The sequence below is a fragment of the Pipra filicauda genome, unplaced genomic scaffold, assembly GCF_003945595.2.
Source record: "Pipra filicauda isolate LSUMZ 115617 unplaced genomic scaffold, ASM394559v2 scaffold438_size560415_pilon, whole genome shotgun sequence".
Classification (NCBI taxonomy): domain Eukaryota; kingdom Metazoa; phylum Chordata; class Aves; order Passeriformes; family Pipridae; genus Pipra; species Pipra filicauda.
Genome location: NW_024104574.1, coordinates 363855 through 391574, shown reverse-complemented (window position 1 = coordinate 391574; position 27720 = coordinate 363855). Strand labels below are relative to the sequence as shown.

Sequence of the window (27720 nt, the reverse complement as noted above, 5' to 3'; positions counted from 1 at the left end):
CTTAAGAAACTTTTCCACTATAACACAGTCAATAACAGAAGCAGTAGGAAAATTAGCACAGTACACGGTACAAATTAAAACTGCATCACAGAGTGTGTTAGGCGCTTCAGTCCATATTCATGCTACCCATGTTTCTCCTCAGACCTGCTGCTTAGTCTTTTCTATTGGCAAGGCACCTCCGAAGGCCAAGAGCCAGCCCCTGGAAACATTAGGCACAAAGATTTCATAAAGTGTAGGTCAGATCAATCCACATCTGAGTCAACAGCAGCACAAGGCAATTTGAGTGTACTACATTCACCGCTGTACTGATTGCAGGGATAGTGGCTTGTTATTCCATCAGGTGCCTGGGATCTCTGACAGTTTAGTGCTTCCTCTCTCTCAAAGTCTTCATAAATCACTAAAGCTGAGTTGGAAATTGTTTTTCCATACTACAGTTTTTTTCTCCAGTGAGATGGGGAAACTTTCAAAATCGTGTCAGGGCAAAAAAAAAAGAAACATTCAAAAGTATTTTTTTGAGTGTGTTTCTAAATGAATGAGAGACAGAGGAAGATTGGAGAGCACTCGGATGGCTAAAATGTTTCATTGAGAGGCAAAAAAGGACACCTCTAGCCCCTAGTAGGTTCAGATACTGCTTTGCCTTTTCATTGCCTGCCAAACAGGCACTATAAACACCAAGTCTATGGTATAGGAGCTTTTCTCTACCATCCCTCTTCTGTGCAAACGGTCAAATATTAATTGGAGTACAGATGTGAGTTTGATCCGCCACACTCCCAAGAAATTTTTCTATCCACTGAATTATTTATAAAGTCAGTCTCTCCAACTCTATTATTGTTAGAAAGACGAACAAATGCAGAAACTGAGACAACAATCGATGAGAGGCCTGAGAACAAGAAGTCGGGGAATGAGGCAGAGGGGGAAGAGGATAATAAATCCAATAAAATGTGAAATATACAAGGATAACACCTAGAAACAAGGGAAGGCTCTGCCTCACTGCTCACTTGCACCAGGACACTCAGAAGTACAGCGATCTCAGTAGTGCCAGTAAAACTTCATGAAGCTCCTTTGCCAGTGCAGAGTAGCTTATTGATCTGTCTTCCCCTCTTTAGCTGTCTGATCCAGTTCGTGAAACAGCCCCCAAACCTTGGACTTTTATCTCCTGTAACACTAACAAGAGCTGTGATTGCACAAGCAATAAACTGACAAAGGGAAAGAAGTCAATAGGGGTTTATTAGTGGGAAAATGCCCATGAGATTACAAAATGAGAAAGACCCATGAATTTAAAATCCCAATTCTTGTAGGGCTGCAGCACCCCACTAGAAAGTGGCATGAGAACAGAGGAGTAGATTGAAAATACAAATTCTAATTCCTGGTTCCAAATTACCAGGGTGTTGGCTCCCCTCACCCCCAAAAGTCAACTAATAATTCACTGAAACTTCCATGGGTTCCTGAGATAAGGTGTAGTTTTAACCAGTCTGATTTAAAAGACAGCACTGTCCCACCTCACAGATTTTCTACTAATTTCAGCACTCAATTCAATAAACAAACAGAAAGAAAGCATATACACATTAAAAAAACCCCCAAACCACAAACAAGGGCTAAGTCTTCATCCCTTCCAAATCCAAATCTCCCACAGAAATCAACTGGACTTTATATGTAGAGAACAAATTAAGAAATATAGTTTGGATGGTACCTGACCTTACTTATAATAATGAAAGACAAACAAAAACCTTAGTATTCCCTTAAGGAGCCACTGTTTTCCATATGTTTGGCAGTACCAAAATGGAGCAGGTTATTTAAAAGAAGACATATCACACTGTCTCCCACTGCATAATAGATCCAAGTACCTTATCTCTTCAGTATAAAAGAGAAACTCTTCTGTGCTTGGAAGTGGTAAATTTAATTAGCTCAAGATTTATGTTTAATGTCAGGTGTCTGAAACTCTTGGACAAAACAGAAGTCACTGCTGTAAGGACAGAGAATCCTTAAAACACAACTGCTGTCTTCTCCACGATCTCCCCAAAATAGTTCTAAAAGAACAGTAGGGTTTACAGTGATACCATTATCTGGTCATTCTTCTTACTGACTGCAATTATGCAATGTTGTGTCTAAAGCAACCAGTACTGAAACAACGACAGCAACTGCCAGAACTGCAGCAAGCAGACAGGATGAAAAGAGCAGGAAAATGAGTCAACGGCCATAACTGAAAAAGTGAGATAAAAAAACAGGCATGAAAAGATCAGTTCTCTGAGGCATGAAAAGATCAGTTCTCTGAGGTAAATTGCAGGGACAGGTGCTCAAGGTAGCCCAATATTGCTTTGGAGGAAGGACTGAGATCACTACTCTGCATAAGTGGTTGCAGCTTCACTAATCCCACTGTAAATGGGTTCCAGATCATTCGGTCTGGGAAACTGGATGTTCGAGTAGTCCAGTCTTCTGCTACATATCATTCTCCTCTGAGAGAAATCTGGATTGAGAGAACTCTCAAAAAGACTGCGAGATGGCAGAACAAACAGGCTGAAATGTTTGAGCAGGGGTCAGTCAGAGTACAGGAGTCAGAATTCTTAAGCAATTGTATTCTGACTTGCTACTGCAGTGGCTGTGAAGATGAATATTGACCTGTTAGGTAGAAATAATTTATAGTTTTTAGAAGTCTTTAAGACCAGAATGAGAGCAACAGTCTAACAGCAAGAACTAAACCATTCTATATCCACACACAGCATCCATGGAGCATGGTTGAAATGGTACCATCTGAGTATTATATTCCATAACATCAGTCACGAAACTATAGAATGGAACTTAACCAAAAACACACAACTGTATTCAAAGCTTGAATAGAAAACAGCCTTTTTGTCTGGGACTGCAAATAATGCCTCATCTAATTCTCCTGTTATAGGGTGATTCAGTTCTGTAATTAAAATGAAAATTGAGTTTGTCCCTGTACCTGTAAGTCTTTCATTTGAGGAAATGACAAAAATACTTCTTGATTTTCTACTTTCACAGCTATCGATTTCAATCTTTAAAAAGATGAACCTCCTTGTTATTTTACAAGAGACTTTATGGGAAAAATATATGGATCTCAATAAAAATCATTGTTATTTAGACCATTTGCTTGTGTCACTTATACATGAATTCCAATTTAACTGAAGTATTGGAAACACTGAAACTTGTAGATTTGAATTCTGATAAATCTCTTCAACACTTTATAACTTATAAAAGTGATACAACTGGTTAGGGAGCAAGAAAACTGCTTGCATTGCTGACAGAGAAGCTACCCGTATTAACTGAAAGTTTGAATCTAAAAATATTTGTTTCAGGTCGTACTAATTGAAGTTATTCTTCTATTTCTTTATTGAAAAACATCACATCACTGTAAATTAAGCCATCTTTTTCTCCCATGCTGGCCATAACTTACAGATTCCAATTACTCTGCAACATTGTACTTGTTTTGGCTTTGATACAGTTAATTTTCTTCATAGTAGCTGTCATGGGACTACATTTTGGAAAAAGTGTTGATAAAACATGTATGTTTTAGTTATTCCTGAGCACTGTTCACACAGAGTCAAGGCCTTTTTTGCTTCTCACACCACTCCACCAGGCTGGAAGTATGCAGGAAGTTGGGAAGGGACACAGCCAGGACAGCTGACCCTAACTGACCAAAGGGATATACCATACCATATGGTGTGATGCTCAGCATAGAAATTTAGGGGAAGAAGGAACCTGATTATAAAAATGGACAGATCACATAACTGAAAAATATGCAAATAAAATTTTGTGATGATGTTCAAACAACGGAGCTATATGAGAAAGAGGTAGTGGGATTAACAATCCCACATACTTCAAAACTGATTATTTGGATATAATCTTCTTTGGTCACTGAGGATCTATGATTTGCATTAATCCCTAGCATAAAGAGTAGTGTGTTGAAATAATTAGTAAGCTAGAAACTCTACGCTGTTCCTATTATGCAAATTTTTATTTCTGATATGTATTTTTGAGTTAGTATCCAGAAAGCACAATTTTCCTTTTGAAACTTGACACAGAAGCAATACAATAAGAACAAACAGAAGCAGAAAACCTGCCAAACTTTATTCAGAGCCAACTTCTTCTCCTTTCTGTATCTGAACTAGATTCTTCCTCCTTTTCTCTTTCTTCCTTTTAACTTCTCTTTCCTTTTTAAAGAAAACTGAAATTGTTCTGGGATGTGCTTTCTTTCAGAAAGTCAAAACTCATAAGGAAATCAATGTTTCATCATTAATTCCACAAAAACTCATTTTAATTTTGGTTTGGGTCATTCAGGTTTTCCATGGAACTCCAGTTTCAGTTAGGATTCACTTTTCACTTCATCTGAAAAGCAGTATGGTTTACAACATAGACTTCTTTCAAAGTTGGAGAAAAAAAATGAATGTTTTTAAACAGTAGCAGCTATCAGATCACAGAATTGTAGAATAATCAAGTTGGAAGTGACCACTGGCAGTCTCTAGGCCAATCAATCTTGCTCTCAAAGTGATATCAACAATGAGATCAGACCACGTTACTCATGATTTTATCACGTCAGGCATTGGAAATCTCCAAGAATAGAGATTGCAAAACCTCTCTGGCGATCTGTTCCAGTGATGGACGGCCCTCATGGCAAAAAAGTTTTCCCTTATAACCTGACTGAAACAATCTTGCTTCAGTTCAAGTCTGTTTTCTCTCACTGTTGTGATGGAGCACTGTCAAGAGCCTGTCCTTCTTGACAACCTCCGCATAGACTCTGTCAGGCTGCTCTTAGGTCTCCCTGGAGCCACCAGAGAAAGAAATATTTTTTTCTTTCCCAGGCTGTACAAGAGCAGTACCCTCAGTCTCTCTTTACAGTGCAAATGCTACAGCTTCCTGGTCACACTGGTAGTCCAAACTCGCACATGTGACATATATTCTTTTCTGTCTCATTTAGCATGTGTTCAAAGTACTGTCACCCTGTTGCATGACAGAGGCTGCAGATGTTCATGGAACGTAGGGCAAACTGTAACCAAAATGTTAAGAAGTTCATAAGAATCTTCAAAATAATGCAATTAATTTTTAATCAAGGCAAAAGATAGGCATGAGACATCAAATGTTGCTGCTTATGCATTTACAGGAGTCCTTCCTGTTGCCTTTTACCTCCCTCACCAGGTTCAACCCTGGGTGGTCTTTGGCTTTTCAAGTCATGCCTCTGTATGACAGACAGTGTCTCCATACAGAGAGGTTGTGGAGTCTCCATCCTTGAAGATACTTAAAACCCGTCTGGACGTGATCCTGGGCAACCAGGTCTGGTTGGCCCTGCTTGAGCAGGGATTGGAGAAGATGACCTCTAGAGGTCCCTGCCAACCTCAATTAGTCCCTCTGTGGTTCCACTTCAGAATGCATTAGCCTCTAGAACAGCAAGGAAGGAGATAAAATCTTCCCCTTTAGATGTTATAACTTGTATAACTTAGCAGCAATACAATAGTTCTTGCCCCAGGGGATAATTAGGTGAGCATTTCCACACCTAATGGCTAGATTTTGCAAATGTCATCATCCAACCTACAGTGAAATTTCAACTGTTCAAAGAGCTATAAGCTAGTAACATGGTACACTCTAATGCTGATTCCTGTAAGTCATTATTTGAGATTTAAAGCATTTACATGAGTAAACTGAGTTGTTGCCTTACTATACTTGTTAAAGATTATATGTTCGTGCAAACTTGACAGGCTATGTCAAAAGTATAGCTCAAAAATCAATGAAAAATCTCCTACAATGTGCAGAGAAAAACACAAGCACATTCTTTTTTTCTGAAATATCAGTACAAAAATTGCATTTAAGTTTTTAAACTAGTCTACAAAACCCATTTAAGTGAGGAATAAGGGCACTATAATAAATTCTTTCTAGCTTGGTAAATCATACCATAATTTGTGCACACACTAAATGCTGACCAAATTCATTAAAAGCAATAATCACAAATTGCTTGGGGTTTCTATTCACTATTAACAGGCTTTAAATAAATGCCTATGAGATTTAGGAACAAAAGTTGTTTTTGAAACTTCCCTCCAAGGTTTTAATAAACTTAATGAGAAGGGGAAACTTGAAAAACCTCTAGAAACCCGAGTATTTTTCACTTGTGAATGCTGAAACACTGAAAACATACACAGTTCTGCTACTGCAAATGCTGTTTAGTCATAACTAACTAGTCCTCTTTATTTCCAATGAACATAGTATTCACACTACATTTATTATTTACCTCTGCAGCCCACATCCCTCATCACAGACATTCAGCCTTCAGATTCACAATTTTCTGCTGTGTTGATGCCAATTCTCCTGCCTTTAACCTGCTGGCAGCTCTGTATCCCCTCTCACACAGGAGGTCAGGATGAAATGAGAGCTGTAACCCAACATCACTCCATAAAACAACCTAACTCCTTCAGTGGACCACACAGAGCTTTTCCTCAGGGACTAAAACCCACTGATCTATGCAAATGTTCAGTGCAGCCCAACTAAATTAATGAGAATGGGTATTTCTCTCATTCTACGTATTACTACAGACCATAAGGAATTAAAACATACATATATTGGGGCTGAAGAAGAAAAAAGTCTTTTAGAATTACAGATTTTATTATTTCAAAATCTGTGTTGATTAAGTTAGGTATGTGCAGAGAGGGAAGAAACAAGCATTTATGTAAGCTGGTTCTTTCGTCCATGTGTTTTAAGTGATCACATTGCTACAGCACAGCTTTTATGGAGATTCTTGTGTGAGAATCAACTATCAGCAACTTTTCCCTTCCCTTAGAAGAAACTAATACAAAATTCAGGCTATAAGAAAGGGACTTCAAAGAGATGGTTGGTGAGCAGTAAAGCAGAAATGCAGGCTTTGATTCATTGATGTATTCACATTTTTTGAACAAATACCTATTTGATAAGGCCATTTCCTCACTCAGTCAGACACAGCACAGAAAATTTCCCCTATGAGTCACTCATTCATATTAGAATCAATCATTTTACCTGTAATAAACACGCAATGTCTGGATTTCTTCTTCTAGTTTTTTGCACTGTTGAAGAGCAGCTTCTTTTTCTAGTTGCAAGGTTATCAATTCTGCCTGTGAAACAAAAAACAACTGATAAACAATTTATTCAGAATACCCATATTGCTTTGAAAACACAACAATCTGTGCATTCATTTCAGCCATGCTTTATTATGGTAACACATAAAGAGTTATATTGTTATGTGACACTGTGTCGTGGTTTAACCCCAGCCAGCAACCAAGTACCACTTAGCTGCTTGCTCACTTTCCCTTCCCCCTGCTGTGGCATGGTGAGGAGAATCAGGAAAGAAAATCAAACTTGTTGAAACAAAGTAAAAGATAATACTAATAATGATACTAATACTAATAATTGTAATAGAAAGGAGAAGGACAGAGGGAGATAAATCGCAAGAAAGACAAGTGATGCACAATACAAACTGCTCACCACCTGCTAACCACTGTCATGCCAGTTCCTTCTCCCTTTCCTGGTAACTTCCCCATTTTATATATTGGCATGATGTTCTACAGTACAGAATGTCCCTTTGGCCAGTTCAGTCAGTTGTCCTGACCATGCTCCCTCTCAGTTTCTTGTGTACCTCCTCATTGGCAGAGCATGAGACACTGAAAAGTCCTTGACGGGGTAAACACCAGTTAGCAACATCGAAAACATCAGTGTGTTATCAACATTATTCTCATCCTGAATCCAAACCAGAGCACTGTACCAGCTACCAGCAAGAAATGAGCACTATCCCAGCTCTAAACAGGACACACTGCCTATTTAATTCTTATAAAAAATTCTTTCGTCTTCTAGCATTGGAATTCATTCTAGGTTTTTTTCCATGTTTTGAATGGCTTCCCTCATGTATATAGTTAATTTTTAAATGGCTAAGGTTAGAACTCTTCAGCTCAGCCAAGTGGTTATCAGTAAACATCTTTCATATTAATATATATGTGTTCCTATAATGCAAAAATGTTAACCAACATATAGAGTGAAGCAAGGCACTCTGCCATATAGAGAGTGAAGCAAGGCACTTGGCTATGAACTACTGATGCACGACTCTTGGTCTGCACATGGCTCCCTGGCTGTTAAGTGCAGTTCCTATAATGGGAGGCCCTGGCTGATGTTAGCAGCAGAAGAGCTGCTGGATGTCCAGAACCCTGAGCAGTGGCAGGCGATGGGCCAACAGGGACTGCAGACACCAGCACCAACAGCACACGCTGGGATCTGGGTGTATTCTCATCCAGGATCTGGTTTATAGTGGAGTGAGGGAATCCCTGAGCAATTTTTGTCATCTCCCATCTGTGAACCCTACCGGATGTTCCCCCTCCCATTGTTGATTCACACTGAACTGCGAAGGGCGTGTGACTCATGACCATTACGGAAATTGCAGCATGTGGCTTGTAAGCCAGGAAGGTAGCCAGCCCTGACAGGCCTTACAGTTAAAGAGGAGGTAGGAGAAACACGTACTCAAGCATATTTAATATGGGTCTATAGCTTAATCACCATTAATTTTAAAATGTTCAGTTTCAATAGCACTGCAGGACTTCCTTGAGGGCCCAGGTACCATATAAATTATCTTTAAATCAGTGGATGATTTATTGCTGTAGCAACAAATAAGATTGGGCTTGCACAGCAATTCCTTGATACATGAGACTGACCATTGGGCTGGTTTTCAATGTTTTTAATGCATGGTGTAAGTTATTAATTGTACAAATTGTAAAGCCCTTAACCAAGAGCCATATGTGTGAGAAATGCCAACTATGGATTCCGCCAACTCTTCAGGACAGTGTTGCGGAAAAGTTTCTTGGTAAATTAAAGACCTGTTACATGAGCTACAAATCCATGAAGGGAAATGCACATAATTCAGCCTCTAACTCTGCCAAACTCTCCGTGTAACCATGAATGACTCTGTCTGTGCCTCAAAATCTCTCTCCTAAAACAGGGTTCCCACTTGCTTCTGTTTCCTGTCTGTCTCAGACTGTAAGTCTTCAAGGCAGGTGTTTTATTGTTTACTGTCAACTCCCAGTCATCTCTGGGCAATTTATTCTGCTGGTCGATTAATTATGTCCTGGACACATGGCTGATTCCTGGCAAATTTTATTGAACACTGCATTGCACAAATGCAGCTACACAGGCAGTCTCTGAACCATGAACCATGCTGCTCTGTGGGTCATATTGCAGCCAGGGTTTTGCATTGCCCGGCTACAGGACCCACTGCTGTAATTGCTCCTGTAACAGACATTCATAAAATTTTAACAGAAAGTTCCATAGAGAATAAAAACAAACTTTCTTACTATATGGGGGAGTTCTTTCAGCCTTAAAGGCAGAAAGTGTTAATGTTTAACCTCTGACTGACACTGGTTTTGAGCTTCTGATACTAAGAACAATGTACTGGATATTGGCAAGCCCTAACTCCTGTCAGCAAGAGGTTAAAATCCTCTGCAGGTGAGCCTCTTGCCTGGTGCTGCTTGCTGCCTTGCAAGCAGAACTCACAGAACACAAGATGTTAGCCAAACCAAGCTATTTTCTGTAATTATACTGTTCTGTAGGTGAAACAACATTCTTAAAAATTGGAAAACACGCTTGAATCAAAGTAGGTGGTTTGTTCTAGAGGCCAATAATTAACATCCTTGCCAATTTTCACTGTACTGTGAAGTGTGATTGAAATGGTAGACTGGAAGGAAATGTTTGCAGCTGACACACCTACTCAAGGAGAGATTAACGGCTAGTCTCTTTGGAGAACTATCATAAAAAATACACCAATGTTCCACTTGCCTTTCAGGACAAAAGTCAGTAGCATTAGAGTCTGAAGACTCTTATTTATGTCAGTTTTTCAGCAGAGAAAACTGCACTGATTTGACTAGGTTTGCATCAGTAAAAATAACAGCAGAATCAGGTGATTTGGATTAAAAAAACCCACAAGAGCTACAAAAACCGAAGGGAAGAAAAATAGACATTTGTTAACTTCGCCAGTACTTGAGGCCAATCCAATCTTTCTCAAAGACAATTTGAACTTACTTTGTATTAATATCTCCACATTTTATTAGTAACATCTCCCAGCTCTGCATCATCAAGCAATTTTGCTGATATGCAGCTGCTCTTCCCACCAAAGATTCTCAATGACAACATTAAATAAAACTGGTTCAGCACCAGTTGGTAAGAAATCAAAGAGAAATTCCACTAGTGAAATCCTTGGACCTTAACGCTTCTTCTTTCAAAGCTGTTTGCTGTTGCCTTCCTGTAACTAGTTCCTTATTGCCTTGGACTAATCCCTCATCTCCTTCATGGGTACATGACATTTTGCAGACAGACATGAACTAAAAGTGCCCATCCTTCCAAACAAGAGACTCTAGGTGAACCCAGTTAACAGCAAGCAGCATTTCCCATATTAAGCTTGTGCCTGCTTGTAAAATAACAATATACACATTCCCCACTGCAATTAATAATTTTCCATATGGCAAAACATTTAAGATTATGTGTCAGCTTATATAAAAAAAGTTTTCTTGTCTAAATAAGCAGTTATCATACCAAAGAAGAATTCTTGCATGATCTTACTTGGGTGAAAACTGTACTTCAATCCACTGTTGATGGATCCGTGCTTTAAAAACATTTTCCTTCCAAATTTACTCTAAGGCCTCACAATAAAGACTAACTGGCCTACAGTTGTCAAAATTACATTTTTTTCCCTTCTAAATATAGATGGTGCTTCTGCTAATTCCTGTCATATGACACTGTACAAAGACTCATAGGATTTCTTAAAGAACTTTATTATAATTCCTGCAATTTCAGGTACAAGCCCTTTCAGAACTGGGGATGGAAACCATTCTTTATCCTAATCTGAGCACAATAATCTGTTGAACAGCTATAATGTACTCCATTTGCATATCATATATTCACTTTTCTTAACCCTTGTCCTCATAGTTGGCACCATCATTGCCCAATGCTGAGAAAAAAAAATAAAATCACACACTTTCAGACCTAATCTGGATTATCCTTGATCTCCATGTCATTCTCAGACCAGTGGCACATTTCCTCTTTCCTCATTCTCATTTCAGTCGTTACACTATTGTTTAATTTCCTTTCCAAAGGCAAATTTAGCTTAACCTCAGGCAATTTTCATTTGTCTCTAGATCTCCTGTTTTCTAAGACATAACTTTCTTTCTTAATAAGTACCCTTCTTGTGGATGACTTATTCGTATTTTATTTGTATGGAGATTATAACTGACCCAATTAGAACTGATATCCTTTTCCACCCACCACATTTTCCCCTGGCTTGACTGAGATACCTGTTAATGTACAAGTTTTCCTTTACTCATAGTAGTTGCTACTACCATCTTACTTTCTACTGATACAGGATATTCCCATGGATTAGAAAAAGGTTGGGTGAGAAGTCTGGGGAGTCTCAAAGTTCATTTCTACAATTTATGGACCCAGGCATTTACCCTTGGTAAAGCTGGAATGGGAAATGGGGAAAAATGGCCATAAGATGTCTTTCTGCTCTTTCGGTCCTATGTTATCTGGAGTCTGAAATGGAATCCAGCCACAAAAAGACAACTGAGAATTGTTCCCATTTCTCCTGGGACAGGAGAATGTTTCTGCTGATATTAGCAGGCTAGCTGGACAGTAAGAGGTCAGGTGTCTTCTCAGGGCAGCAGGAGACTCAGAGGGCAAACAAAGGTTTCTTTCATCCTGAATTAGAACGAACAAGCAAAAAAAAAAAACAAATCTGGAAAAAATGTTTTAAACAACTGAAGAAATATTTTTGTTCTACACTATTTTTAATATTTTTACATTTTGCACATCATCAGTAAGAGAAATACATACTGCGTGATAGAGCAGGTCATGTTGTGACACATTATGACATCCAACTTCTAACCATTCTGTTATTTTTACATTAGCAGCTGCTACTTAGTGCAGATTACAACAGCTCATCTTATTTTCTGTATCAAAGTGTCAACATATCAAACTGTTCCACCAACAAGAGAAGTAGGTGACACTTTCATCTAGAAAAGAATATAAGCACTTGTCTCATTAATTAGAGGATCAGAGGTTTTTCAGGGTCTAGAAAAAGACTCCAGCTAACACAGGGGGACTGAAAATGCCTAGCACTCTAATAACACACTAAGTGATCTCCTTTTAAAAAAAAAATCACAGTGCTAACGTGTCAAACCATTTCATTACAATACAAACAGGGGACACGCTGACCTAGAAAATAAGACAAAATGTTTCAACTTACATTTAAGTATCAGTTGTCCTTTGACGATTTTAAAAATGAAAAGTTAAAATTAGAACTTACTATAATAGATGTTATAAAAATATTGACACATCATGAAATACATAATTAAGAATAATAAGTCCAAACTTAAAATGTAAAAATTAAATGTTGAATTTTTGAAGTTTGAAATGTAGTTTCAATGTTCGCCAAATAAAACTTCTGGGACATAAACCTGGAGTTGGAAAAGTTTGGAATACTGACTGAAATTACTAGAAATGCATGAAAAGTTGTTTCTCTACACACAATTTTTTAATGGAAATCGTTTTTACTAAATCTACCTTAACTTTGAGTAAATCAAGTAACTCTGTTACTAATCCCTGATGGATCTGCACTGCTGTGGAGGATCAGTACAGCTAGAAAAAAATACACTTAAGAATCAGCTGAGAGTTGTTTGTGTGTGTGAATTTCAGGGTAACAGTGGCAGTGGTGGGAACTCTAACAGCCTTTAAGTTACAGCCCTCCCCAACATACCACCACAACCACACCCGGGTTGACATTCCCCCTGGGCACAAAGGAAAGGGATCTCAACAGCAAACATGACCTTTATGAGTTTGCATCAGGATGAAACAATTAACCATAATAAGATTTTGCTCTACAATCTAATACTATTGTTGGTCAGAATAAATATCAGTTAATGAAACCTTTTTTTTTTTAATAAAAAGTATTGTTTCACTGGAACAATAAGGCATTGTGAAGATACACTGGTTTAGATGGAAATATTTCTGAGGAATGTCAGACAGGATTTCTGACAGAAGAACTCTTCCTCAGCCATGTGATTAGGTTCTGAATGCAGAAACCTAATGTTCAGTCCCAGTCTCTTGCATTAAGTCACTCTGGACATCTGGCAGACTCCCACCAGCGAGAGTACTTTCCTGCTCTAAAGTCATATGAACTACCCTTGTTTCTGATGACTTCCATTGTCTGTGTTCTCTCTTCACAACTGGCAAAAATATTTTTTTTAATTAAATTGCTAAGTACGTGAAAAGCAGATCCAGATATAAGATGCATCATGGAAAAGGAGACTAACTGCAGTTCAGTCATCAAAATGTTTGAGGGTGCCAAACTTGGATCAGGGAGCTGAAATTGGGGTTTTCACGTAAATTATGTGAGTGCATCAACACTGGCATTTTAACCTGTATAGGTGCATAATTTTCAATTACTTTACAAAGGATGTCTTAATGTTTTCTCTTACTGTATTAAAAATTGTAACCCTGTAATCTTCCTTTTATCCCAAAATGGAATTGTCATTTTCATGAAGTGTTGTTCTTCATGTCTACCTAATGTCACCTTCCCCAACCCAGCTTTTATGCTATCCCCAATTTCATATATTAAGGAGTTTTTCAGAAGACTTGTAAAAGATACCACGATCTGACATCCAGTCCCTTATCTTCATCACAACAAACTCCCCAGTGAGAATACATTATCATACTATATGAACACTGCTTGCATGGTTGTTCATTTCTAATAGGTCCTGGTGTGACTGACATGACAGTAATAGGTCGCAACAAATATTACACAGATTGTGCAATCAGAAAAAAAAAAAAATCACCAAATAGCTTTTTGATGCCCTGACAAAGAAAATGAAAGGATATAATAGCATTTTTGCCCAGACTAGGTACATATCTGGTTAATTTTATTACTATAAGAGCAAACAATAACAATTAATAATTGAACCATTATGCCTGATATGTGAATACCTCATTCTTGTAGTACATGGTCACACCATACTGGGAAGTTCACTGTACCACCTGTATTTAACAAGCAGTTCACTCTTTTTTGTAAATGAGCACATATTACAGGCAGATTAGCACAGAGAAGTTGTAGATGCCCCATCCCTGGAGGTGTTCAAGGTCAGGCTGGATGAAGCTCTGAGCAACCTGGTCTAGTGTCAGGGGGGTTGGAACTAGATGATCTTTAAGGTCCCTTCCAACCTATGATTCATTCCATTCTCACATTATGCAAGAAAGTGTCTGTATGAAATGCTCATGATACTTTAAAGTGAGAATTAAGAATTTGCTCATCTAATCTTAGATATGATGTTGAGACCAAGTTTCTTCATCATCTGCAGTATTATTCTGTACTTCCTATTATTTCTGTACTTCCTATTATCCTATACTTCCAAGCAGTATATGGTATACTGAAATTGCAGGAAAGATTAGCTATTCAAAGAACAATCCAAGGCATGTGATGAGAGTGTGAGACTCATACATGGAACCATTTTATTGTATAGAATGATTTAGAGAGTAAGGATAATTAACTTGTAATTCTGCCCCTGTTGATGCAAAACTGTAAATGACTTCCCAGGGTCAAGATTCCATTTATGGTTTCCATTTGTTTGCATACATAGCTAAAAACCCCAGAGATGCCATCATACACACCTACTATGTGCATACGAATAACTACCTAATGATACTTCAAATCTTATTTCAGGTAAGGTATAACCTTAGTGACAACAAAAGACCCCTGAAAACTTTCAAGGATGACAGCTCCAAAATACACACTCATAGCTACAGTGGGCTTTGCACATAAATAATGCCATGTGCAGAGATGCTGACCTTTCAGTAGGAGGGACTCTGTTAAGAACACAAGCCAGGGGTGCTTTAAAAGAGCAAGTAGTTAGGTTTCCATATACAAATAGGTATATCTGTATACTTGCTCTTATTACTAAACCATGATACATTCTATGAAAAGAAAATCAAAAGAAAACAATCAAGAAGACTTTGTTTTAACAGAGAAACAAAAAGCCGTTCACAACAGTTATTTCTGCATAGTAACCATGCCTTTACAATCTATATGAAAATAACACACGTAAATTAATTTCTTTACTTCTCAGATTAAAGACTGTTTACAGCTGTGGACTTATGGGAAAGGAAAATTTTTTCATTTTCTGTAATTCAGGTTTGGCCTTGGTGACACTTTGTTTCTGATCAAAAAATCAGTTGATAAAATGCAATTTCAAATAAATAATGGAAAAACATCAGCAGTACAGAGAAACTTATCTTATTTGAATGGAAAATAAAGCACATTGTTTTGGGCATAGTGTAACCATGTCCCCCTTCATAGCTGCATAGGTAACTGGACTAGAAAACAGATATAGCCCTTCTAAGGCGTATCAGGTTATCAAATATAAGCTTAAAACAAATGATAAAAAAAGTCTCTGATTTACTTTAATAACAGGTATGTTTCCCTCAACTCTGAGTGACCTGACTTGCTTCACACCATGAAAATGTTTGCACTATACAAGAAAATTTACTGGCAATCTTCTTAAGGGAAATCAAGAAGGAAACGACTGTGTAGGCTTGAGTGAGCTGAAGAAGCTTCCAGGTGGTGTCTGAGTCCTACTGACAGGTTACTCCAGGAAAGCTTCAAATGTCAGCACCCACGATAAACCCATTGTCCACAAAAATTACTTTGGCCACTTATGATTTCAAGTCAGTATCTGTCACAAACAGCAAATCATCAGCACAGGATCATCAGCACAGTGTTGTAATGTTGTCTCAGAAGCTCTGTGGTAACAAAGACCCTATTCAATAAAAACAACCTTCCTCTTAGTCCCAAAAGTGTCCTATCCAGTTCGGGCCGGAACTGAACTGGCAGAAGAACAGAAGAAAGTTCGTGTTACAGCCAGACATGTTTTATCTGTGCCAGATACTGTGTGTGCTCTCAGGGCTCTCTGTTTGGCACAATTTTGAGGGTCCACTAACAGATCCCAAATGGATCACAGCACCCACCTCTCTACTGCTAAAACGAACTGACCAGAAACCATGCTCTGACTTTGAGATCTACTGGCATGATCTGCCTTGTGTCACAGAAAAGTCAAAAGTTCTCTTCTATTCACCCCTAAAAGGAAGGGCTGCTAACACCAGACTATCAAAGGGGAATAGGCCCTAGTACACAGTATCATTCAAAAGTGCTGTTTGGGAGACTGGGTTAAAACCATGCCAGGAAGTTTTCTAAAAAAAATGCATAGGTGTGCAACCTATACCCTGAACCTATTTTACTTGCTAGTGTAGGTACAGGTAACTGGTCCTGTCAACTAGTAAAGGCTTAATAAACTTGATGAAGATTGATAAATCTGACTTTCTATCACTCACAGTAGGCTGGTCAGGGCACTCTTAACTGTTCAACAGGTGTCATCCAGAGCTCCATTCCAAGGATGCAGCAGTAATTCTTCCTCAGGTAAATCTTTCTAACTTTTCTTCATCACTCAACCTCTACTGCAGACTCCTCCTTATAGTAAAGTCCTTGGCTTTGACCAGCCATTGAAGATGCCCTTTCATTGCTGTTTAGACTTGGTTGCCCTTGTCACCCCTGATTTCAGCATGACACCAGTCCAACTGAAACAATCCACTTGAGACACTGCAATATTTCAGAGGCTCTTTCCATTAGAAAATATGGACATTGAATTCATTCATGCTTCATAAAAGGGGCAAAAAAACAGTAACTTGAGGAAAAAAGGAGTTAACAATTCACGCTTCAAGGCTTAAAACAGATGCTAAGCGATAATACTCTCCAAATTATAACCTTTCACGAAAAGTGACAGAATGACTGCTACCTCTTGACAGACAGTACTACTGCAGAAGGCAGTAGTATCTAATCCTACTATCAGAATTAAACTAAAAATCTTTCATAAAAGCCATGAGTCTGTAGAAGATTATAAAAATTAATTGGCCCAGTTATTTCAGTGGGACTGCTTCAGATCATTACTTTTCCAGGATTTGGAAGGAAAGGCAGGGAAGAGATTGAGAGGTACTATTTATTACTTCACTTTGTGGTCTTTATGGAAGATAGATTACTAGCAGATATACGTACATATGTGATATTTTTGTACACAAAGAAACACAGAACCAAAGTGCCGAGTTTAAAAGTGATTGATACATCTAAGAAAAGAAAAAACAACTATTGAATAAATGTATGTTATCAGGAAAATTAGGAATAAGAAAGAATCCATGATTATATGCCCCACCATGACATGTCCAGACCCTAACTACCAAGACATTCGCCAACTTTGAATCTGGTAAGCCTGTTAGTACTTCTCATTTGATATCTGAAATTCTCATCAGACAATGTAGCAAGACAATTTGGGTTCTTTGTCCACCTGGATTAATGTTGTGCCTAGCACTTTTGGGAAAAAGATGGAGCTGCATGCCTGCTCCTGAGGCTGGCTGCAGGCTTCATGACCTTGAGCCACTTGTGTAACTGGAGTGACTGTGAATTTCTGAGACACTGTGAACAACCTACCATCATGTCTCCTGTGATGCGAGGATCCTGAGCAGATAGTTTAAAACAGTTTTAATCTCAATTTTGCAATGCTAGATGTGTAAAACAGCTCATTCATAGTGAGTTTGAATAGCTGAATTTGAACAGAACAACTCCCTGTATCTTCTTTCTCCACAATCTTACTGCAATGTTTTCCACCCAAGTAGAACTCAGAGTAAGGAGTTAAAATTAAAGTAAGAAAAACAAATACAGATGTTCATCAGAACATACATTTAAGTCTTTATAGGAACCATCTGTCTGATAGAGGGCACCTTTCTATTGAATCACTAGGGGATGGATGCATCCATGGATTATTATGGATGCTATACTGTTGGATGAGATCTGTTGATACAGGTGAGTTGCCTTCACTCAGAAATCAAAGATATGTTCTGATACTGAAGTTTCTGGTCCTTTCTGCTAAAAATCTATTTACTAAATTTTTTATGAGGTAATCATATTACCCTCTGCTGCACATATTGTTCAATTTGATTCTATTAGAAACGTGCACTGGGCAAAAGCATTCTTCCCGGTTCCTACCTATGTTTTGGTGCTTATTTGCCTAAATTTCTGTTGCAACTCACTCAGACTCAACTCCATTTTAACTGGGAAAAAAAGCTAATTCCTGCACATCTGATAATTCTTGTAGTCTCAAGAGGAAGGGAAGTGAATGAGAACAGTGATACGTTACCCATGGTCCTTTTCTTAGAAATCATAACTAGTGAAATGAAATAACATAATCCAATGAAAAGATAAACATTTTTGTCAACTATCAAATGCCCCAGCAATTTTCCACAGTGTAATCTAATACAAAAGGTGTATTTCTTTCTTCTTACCTGTGCAAGACAAAAGAAACCATCTTGATCAACAAAGATTGTTATGTACGAAAAATCTTCCTGATAAACCCAGAAAGCAAACACTTCTCTATGTCCCTATCTTACAGTTAGAATTTTAGCCAATGCTTTTGTTATTATTTGTTCAAAGCATATCTTCTACTTTTTTCACTGCACCTATTACACATTTCTCCATTTGAACACCTGTTGAACTAAACTTGTCTTGTCAGGATATTTTAATTATGCAATCTGTATTCTGTCAATGGCAAGCACTTGGACAGAATTTCTTACACTTTTCAACACACCCAGCAGATAATTAAGAACTCAGTGTACAGAAATATTTGCCAACTGAAATGTTGGTAAGACAAGTTCAATTAAGTGATCTTGACCAACTTTTAGAAAAGAATCACAATTTTCATCATCAGTTTATCACTTCAGAATACCACTTTAAATGCTATTTCTTAGAAATTTTTATTGACTCATTCATTCACACAGTCTGTAATACATGCCTGACTTGCACAATACTTCAGCCAATAGTTCCATTAATGCTTGAATACTTTCTTTTCATGGGTAACACAATGAATGCCAAATTTGTCTCCAGCTTTTAAGAAAATTTGGTTTTGCAGGGAAAATCCTGATCCATTGAAGCCAACAGAAGTTCACTGTTGACTTCAATGGGATTAACATTTCCCTGTATTTGTATACATGCATTCCCTCTATTTAGTGACGAGTATTCCAATTACATGTGTGCTACACCCAAGGATAAGTCTAAGAGAAATGTCTTTGAATTTGTGTTTGTTGACTGATACTATAAATGTAGATATTTAGACAAGCATTGTGCAGAACCCTCTCCAATTCTGTAATGATAAAATGGTGAGATATTTGTGCAGGGCATTTACTTTTAAACTGACCAACATATGGGGGTTTCATCGGAGGGAAGGAAAAAAAATGTCTGTGCAACAAGTTTTGCAAAGCATCTGAAGAATATTAAGAAAATTCTTCAAATAACCACCAGTTTTAGAATAATGACACTTTTTGGGGGAAGGGGTGCAGGGCTATTAAACTCATACACAAACAGGGAAACCCATCCCTTTCTTTCGAAGGCTGCTGGATTGGCAGCCCTATTGCGTAAGCATACTGCTGTGGATTGTAGCTGTTGTATGAAACTCCACAAAATGCTTTTGATCCATTTTATCTTGCAACTTAGCAAAGAAATGTTGCAATAAGAAACACCAACAAAGATCTGAAAAACTTAAGCTCTGGATTACCATATTGTGTTGTCCTGCCATTCAATGTGTCAGACAAAGGCAGTGGTGTTCAAAGTAGAAAAAGAAAAAAGAAACTGGTCACAGAAAGTGCAGAGAACAGAGTAAATAATATTCCTCCACATCCCTACTCTTTCATAGATTTGTTGTTAAAAGAGTTGCAGCAATTAGGCTTTTGTTAATTACCAGCTGCTGAAACAGATGTGTTGACTATCCTTATTAGCCAACAGCTGGGACAGGAGAACAATTGCTGCTCTCTAAAATCAACAGCCAGCTGCTTTGCGGTAATTATCTCCTATGGATAATACAGGTGATAAAGGCAGCAGTTATGAGTTTCAATAACCAAGGTACTGTTATTGAATATCACTGGAATTTATGGTTGATTTTAGAAAATGAGCAGAACAGTAAGTTGCTACGTCTCCTTCCTATCTGCATTGTGTCAAGGTCATGCAATATGCAAATAATAAGGGAAACACAACCAGAAAAAAACACCCCACAACTTTTATAATTTTTTTTAATTCTCTTTATTTTTTATGTCTTGCTGATCTTTAAGAAATGTTTTCTCTTTCGGGTGACTATGATTAGTTGTCATTCATCATTCACTCGGTTTCCAATATGCTTCTCCTTGTATTCAATTTTAACATATGTATTTTGGAATGTGCAGATGGCTATTCCTACCTGTTGGGAAATTTTATTATACAATATATAATAAAGAAATTATTAAAGAGGGGCACCATCCCTCTAGAGAGTTAGATTCTAGTCTCAGGTGCGTAATGAATTCTTAAGGAAATTCACTTTACTACTTGGAATTAAGTTTCTCTACTGCTAAAATGGGGGAACTACGTTTATCTTGATTAATCACTTTATGATTGATGACTTTAACATATTATTTAAAGGCAAAGTAATGCTTGCATAATACATTACTGTAACAGTAAAAAAACCCCACGTGCTTTTCTAGTATTGATATACATCAAAGGTTATAAAATGAGTAGTTCTTTAAGAAGCACAGGCATGGGATTCACAAGCGTAAGTCCTAGTATCTAAATGGATATAATATCTAAATGGAATATACCAACATAGGTAGTAAGACAGTTTGTACTTACTTTTGCTCCTGCTTTGATTTATATTTTCTCATCTCCATACCCTACTAAATGCATTAAAAAAAAGCAAAGCAGAGATTTTAAACCATTTCTATTAGCTGCTCAGTTCATCTCAAGCCAACAAAAGACATGTCTACAAGAATATACAATCATGTCTATTCACTAATTAGTCTGCACTTAAAGACACTGCCTTACTGAAAGCAAGGATTAAGGCTGGTTGAATACTTTCCCTTTCATAGACCTCCCTTATGTCTCTGTTGGGTCATCATAAGCAGCTTGTTCTCTGAGCTTTAAGTAAGGAAGCTTGACAATCAGTTCTGGGCTCATCTGTAGGCACTGGGGCAATTAACAGGAGCTACCAACATTCTAAGGGACATGTGAAGAAATCAACTAGCCAAAAAGTTTCAATAACAGGGCTGGGTAAAAATACACATGGTAGTTATGTTTTAAGAAAGATAATGCGTTATTTTTTGTTTTGAAATAAAGCAAAACAATGTACTTCTCTGTTTCCACTTCAGACTCAAAAGAAAAAAAACATGTCATTATAGAAAGAATATTGACATGGATCCTTGTACACACATCCTTCTATCTATCAACAGGAATCCACTACACACTATGAAAGAAACAGAGTACTTGAGCCTACTTCGCAGTTTTCTACTTTTGGAAGAACGCTAGAAACGATGAGAAAACGAAAAGAGAAGGAATGGCTTTAAGCAACAGCTTTTCATTTGCTTTTCATTCTCTCCTTATTTCTCCAGCTGCTTCTCTCTACCCTTGCAGTGCTTTCAGGCCATTACAGTGGGTTTATCCCCAGAAGGCAAAACTTGGCTCTTTGCCTTTTGTTTGTCATCCATGAATGAGTCAGGGGTGGGTGGGGGGCGGGAATTGGGGACAGGGGGAAAGTGGTTTAGTTTTGGTCTCACTCTGCTTTAGCCTACCAATGCAAAGTTAACATTTAGACTGCGCCAGTGAGGAGCAATGGACAGTACAGGGCTATTCTGCCTTAGGGAGAGATCTGAAGAAAGGTTTCTATCCAACGTAGGATAGAAATCTAGGATAGAATTGGGAAATTTTCAGAGCTGGTGTTCTGCATGGATTTCCATAGCAGAAACTATCCCAAAGCAAGCAGGAACTTGAAGTCTTGAAGAAGAAAACAATGGTAAATATTGTTTCACCTTGGCCAAGACATACTGTAGGAAAATTTCAAACTGCATGTATGCAGCAAGAGCCTCTGCTGCCCAAATCCTGCAGTTGGCATGGCCAGTTCAGGCCTGTGAACTGGTCACAACTGGAAGTGTATCTCTGCAGCATTAACCACCAGCCTCTAAGAGCAGAAAAGCACACGAGGGCGTGTACTCCGTGGCCACTGGCATGCTGACAGGCAGCTGAAAGCACCTGGACTTTGGTCCCATGTCTTGCAACAGTCATAGCCTGGTAACACATAGCTTTGACAGACTCACCACTTAAATGGAGTAACACCTCCAAGCTGAAAAACAGACCTAAGAAGATCTGAATTAACAAATGAATCAAACACGTTCTGTCTGCTGAGCTCCTTGTGAACCTCCTCTGCACCAGGGCCACAGCAAATCTGTTCCAGTGAACTTAATCCAATATATATCAATGTGTTGGTACCTACCTTGCTGACAAGACCTACCATACACAAACTGGAGCCAAAGCACAATGCGTTTCCCTTTGTAATTTTTTTCAAGTAAAACATTTAGGGACAGCACAGGCCAGTTGCCCAAGAATGTAAAGTTGAAGACTGCTGTCCAAAACAAAACTTTTCTATTATCTCACAAAATCTTTGTAAATGTGACAATCAAGCCCTCGAGAAAATTCACCTGGCAACAGCTGCATTGAAACAAAGTTACTGCAGTAACAAGTAACGTCACAGTGTTAATAATTGACATGGAAAGAATGAAAAGGTGAGCAAGGGATAAAGAGGACAAAGGAAAGATTTCAGTATAAACTTCTGCTGGTAAGTAATCAATCAAAATTAAGATTGAAAGAGTTGGTATGAATGTTATATTGAAAACTGAAGCGAGTCTGATATCTCGAACTGCTGAATGGGGCTTGTAAAACTCCATTTTCTGCAGCCTGATTTGCAAAATTTGACAAACAAATCCCCTGCTGATTTGAATCTACTTTCATTCAATTCCCCCCAGAAACTAAAGCAAACGCAGGAACAGTGGCTTCTCATGTTTGCTGTATGCAGGAAAAGAGTCATGCAATTCCTGGTTCTGCAGGTTAAGGCACGAATTAGAAACGCAGTGGTAATGAATGACTTTCCTGATTTACATAATCCAACAAAAGACCACTCCCCTCGGAGGGAGGAACTGCATCCTCGAGACACTGTTTAGAAGAAACTGTTTCAGATGACTAAATTATCAACAGCCTTGAGTGAAAATGGACTGCTACCTTAATATCCACCGCTACTACTTCTAGAGGTCAAAGCAGCAGGAAAAAGTGTTGAGACTACAAGCTAAATATTAAGAAATCAAGACTTTTCCCTCAAATCCCATTTTTTTCTGTATTCCATAATGAAGTCCATAATGACCAAATTTGGATTTTTATATTGAAGCCTACAAACTATCACTGTTTCATTTATACCAATATTGCTTTGCTCTTTGGCCCAGAATCCTGCAGCTGGTAAAATTTGTTTTCTACATAAGATATACCCTAAGTTTAATTGAAGTATCAGAGTTAACAAAATAAATAACTAATTACTAAAATCATATAGTTCAAAAGAGTGGACTCACAAAATTAAGGAATTTTCAAGTTCAGACCCAAAAGATACTGTTTTTCAGTGAAGCTGGTAGACAGTCTCAGTTCATGATCTATGAAGATACACTGAAGTCCCACCATTTCTCAAAGATAGAAATCCAGTTGTGCTGCACTTCTTGAGGGAAAAGAAAGTGCTAATTCATACCAGCTCTTAGGGACATATCAGCAGTTGCTGAATGGAGATGCCATCAATAGGACATGTTTGTTTTTTTTTTTAAATATCAAATAAAATCTCTAGAAAAGAGTTAGTGATGATTTATAAAATGCAAACAATTAACAATGAGCTGCAACTGTCAAAATTATGTCATAGGAATATTTGCAGTTCACTGGACTTAAATACTCAGAATTCAAAGCTGTTTCCACCGATGTCAACATGAGTTGTCACAGTAAGGTCAGAAGGGGTGAGAGGTTTCTTTCTGGTCTAGTCACTAATAAGTCGTTACTGCTGGCAAGAAGTAATAAACTTCTTATTTCCTACAAAGATTAATTAATTTTTCAGGCTTCAAGAAAATGATACTTCTACAGTCAAAGAAGCATTATTTAATACTCAGACTGTCTGCTGAGGCCTCACAGTGTGACACATATTTAAAATACAATGTATTATAAAACTTAGCTTCCTTTTTATTTTACTGCGCTGTGGTATTCTGAAAAATTCTGAGAACTTTATCCAGCATCTAGGTGGTACATAGCCTTCCACAAAATGTCTCATTTTTAACATCAACTAGACTGCAGATAGAATGCCAGTTTCTCTGAAAACAAGTCCTTTTATACAAAACAAAATTCATCTCTCTCTTAAATAAACTGCTAGGTCAGAGTCTGTAATCAACAATGGCTTTTCAACTCTAGGCAACTACTCCTATGACAGAGTTACTAGCTAACCTCTTTGCTTGTCCTTCTGTCTTCAAAAATCTTTATTTTATAGATACATTATTTTAAAGGATTTTTTGTAACCCTCATATTATATTTTAGAGAACTACGGTAAGGAGTGTTTGCTTTCTAGAAGCTATAAATATCATCATCGTTTTTGTAATTATAGCATTTAGGTTGAAATACTTGTTGCTACAAACACTGAAGCTAACTGCTGGTATCTACAATAAACTCCACAGTAAAAAGCCCACAGTAAGTAAATACTGATTGACAAATTCAAAGTATATTTGATAACGAAAGTATCTTGCTATTTCATTATTATTCCACTGAACCAAATTATTACAGTAACAAAATAGAACTTTCCAAAAGTTTGTAAAAAATACAATAATTTACACTAGCCATTCATAATCTTTCCTTCAGTATAATTTCGCAGTTATGCCACAGGAAGAAAGTAAGTGACACTTCAAAGGAACAAAGATTAAATTAAGAATATTGATTAGAAAAATCTATGCTGACATGCATTTTAGGAATTTAATTTTATGAAGAACATTTTGTTAAGAAGGTAAGTAATGGCTTAATACTTTTACTGACTAGAAATGGAAGGACGACGCCAGGGAATCTGTCTCAAGTTAGCCTAATCTCCTAAACATGTATCTAAAAAAGTAGATAACATTAGCAACCGATTGAGGAAAAAAGGGAACATATCCCTTGACTTCCAGGGAACACATCTTCACCTTCTTTCATTATAAAGAATAAAGAACAGAAGTCATATAATCTCTCACTCTCAATGCCTTACCAAGCTTCTAACAGAAGCCCATTCCATACCCACACCTTGAGCAGTTCTTCACCAAATCAAGTCAACTCCCTATCACTGCCATACGTAGAACATACTTTTATAGAGATGATCTGGGACCCTGATCCAAATTCAGTAGCTCAGTTCAAATGCAATGTTAACACATCTGAGGCTTGATTTAGGATTTATTTTGAAGTATTATAAGTAGAGGAGACACACAGTATTATGTACAGCTAGATCTTAATACTGTATATATATGGGTGTATAAGGCCACACACACCTAGACACATCTGTAAGTGTACCTTTCAACACAGACCAATGTATATAATTATACACACAAATACTACACAGAGTGAAATCACACCATTTATCTCCCCTACCTTCAGCCACCTCAAGTTTAAGTGAACCAGGCACTTCCAAAGAACATTTCACCTATCTTCTGCATTTATCTTCAGAGAAGACAAACTACCTTTTGGTGATATATCCTCCTCTTTGTATTGACTACAAGTGGAGCCCTGACAAGTGGCAGCTAAATCTGGGTAAGTGAACCCCTTCCTTGGCAGGACATTAATAAGGTCATGAAGACAAGTACAGAAATATTAAGAAATGCCAGATGTAAGGTTACCAGAGCATACACATCATGATGCTACTTTTAATTGCATTATCATGTTTTTCCAGATACCTTTCCAATTGTTGCATGGAATGGACCTATACCCGACCATGAATCATCCGTGCCCAGTGAAAGAGTTGTTGGCTGTCTATTCCTGTTTTTTTTGTTGCAGCCATTGGAATGGGATTGCAGTAAGACAGCAAATATGCTTCTTTAATGATATTTAATGCAGCTGAATGCTGCTCACCTGTCATGGAATGTATCTGTCCTTTGGCCACAGCACTCAGCATGAATTAACTGAGAGTCTTCAGAGGGATTGATAGTATATTACCCATTTTCTGACTGTGCAAGATAAATCCCTTGTGTCTAATCTGCCAAAGCACCCTGCACTCAGAGCTGCAAGTGGAGTCAATAGGAGACAGAACATAAATGCTATATAATGCCTTCACAGCAGACCTTAGATGAAATTACCCAAGGCTTCAACCACACTGAAAACAATTAAGAGGAAAATTAAAATATTAGTGGCTATCCACAGTTATCACAAGTGAGAAAGTTTATTTCCAGCATTTTCTGCCTGTCATCTGTGACTGAAAAAACAGGCTGATTTCAATCCGTGAAACAGCACATCAGTGAAAGAAGGGACTGTATGAACAGGACAGCCTACACCACACAAGTAGGAGGCTAATCTTCTCAGTTGGAAACTAGCTGGAGCAGCCAGGATATTAAATCAGCAACACAAGGGGAGATTATTTGGAAGGCAAATGAGGTACATGCTCAAATTCAGCACCTAACAAGCAAGCTGAACCGATGCGGCAAAGAATATAATGAAAAGAATCTCTTCAGTTGCTTATGTATTGATCCTAGGAATCTGGGTAAGCAGCAAGAGGAAATTCATTGACAGGAATAAATTTTATATAACCAACATTACTAGAATGTGGTGAACAACTGGTATGTTAAAATCTCTGATTAACAGGAAGGATAAGAGAGACAGAATGGGAACAGGATGCCTCAACAGCACCCCTCACCCCCCCCGTGCCTTTATTCCTTTTAGAGTGATCAGTAACAAGACCACAGCTCTTGAACACGTAGAGGTCAATATGCTAACTAAAATAACTTAAGAAAGACTTACTTGGTCAGCTAACTAGGGTACAGAACAAGTTTTTCTTCAGAATGTATTTATAATCTTTGGAAAAGAAAAAAAAATGATGCTACAGGAGACCAGTCTAGGACACATATTCTGTGAGTCCTTTGTACAATTATAAACTGATATTACACATCGTCGATAGCCATATACGATTTATGAGCATGGGGTAAACAATCTCATTATAACACAAGAGATGTTAACTACTATACTGGAGATTGATAAATACTTGGGGGATAATAAACCAATTGAATTCCACATGGGAAAAAACAACCAGAATCTTTATATGCATAGAAATACTTTAACAAGTATTCAAAGCACATCAAAATTGGGAGAAAAAAAGGATAGAAGAATATCACAGAAAACTGGGGAGTCCTTTGAGGGTGGCTATAAAAAAGAATGACCTCACAACCAAGTGGATGTAGACCTTTTTAATGTAGAAAGTAAATAAAATAAACCTATGACAAAATGTCACAGAAGTACAGCAGAAAAAAAAAGCAAAAATAAATTCTTAAAAGTAGAAGTTCTGAAATTATGCCAATTGATAGGAGTAGCCAAAAGAATCAATGAAAAATGTATCATTGACAGGACTACAGATAGTAAGGATTTCTCATTGTGAGAGGAACAGTAAATGCATAAGTCCACTCCAAGTTTGGAGCACCTATACCAGAAACTGCAATGCAAAAAAACCTCAAATGGGAGTGTTCTGTACACAAGAAGTCTGTATTTGGAAAAAACCAGGATGCTATAGTTACAGTTTATGTAGAATTAATAAACACTTT

At 37.7% G+C, this 27720-nt stretch overlaps 1 protein-coding gene across 3 annotated transcripts in view; it reads right to left on the bottom strand.

The window, feature by feature from the left end:
* Positions 1-27720, bottom strand: part of MIPOL1 (mirror-image polydactyly 1) — a 187698-nt gene that overhangs the window by 43992 nt on the left and 115986 nt on the right. For all 3 annotated transcript variants that reach the window (XM_039385819.1, XM_039385820.1, XM_027726816.2), the window contains one exon: positions 6994-7088. In XM_039385819.1, the coding sequence (XP_039241753.1) occupies positions 6994-7088 (95 nt within the window). The remainder of the gene's footprint in view (positions 1-6993; positions 7089-27720) is intronic.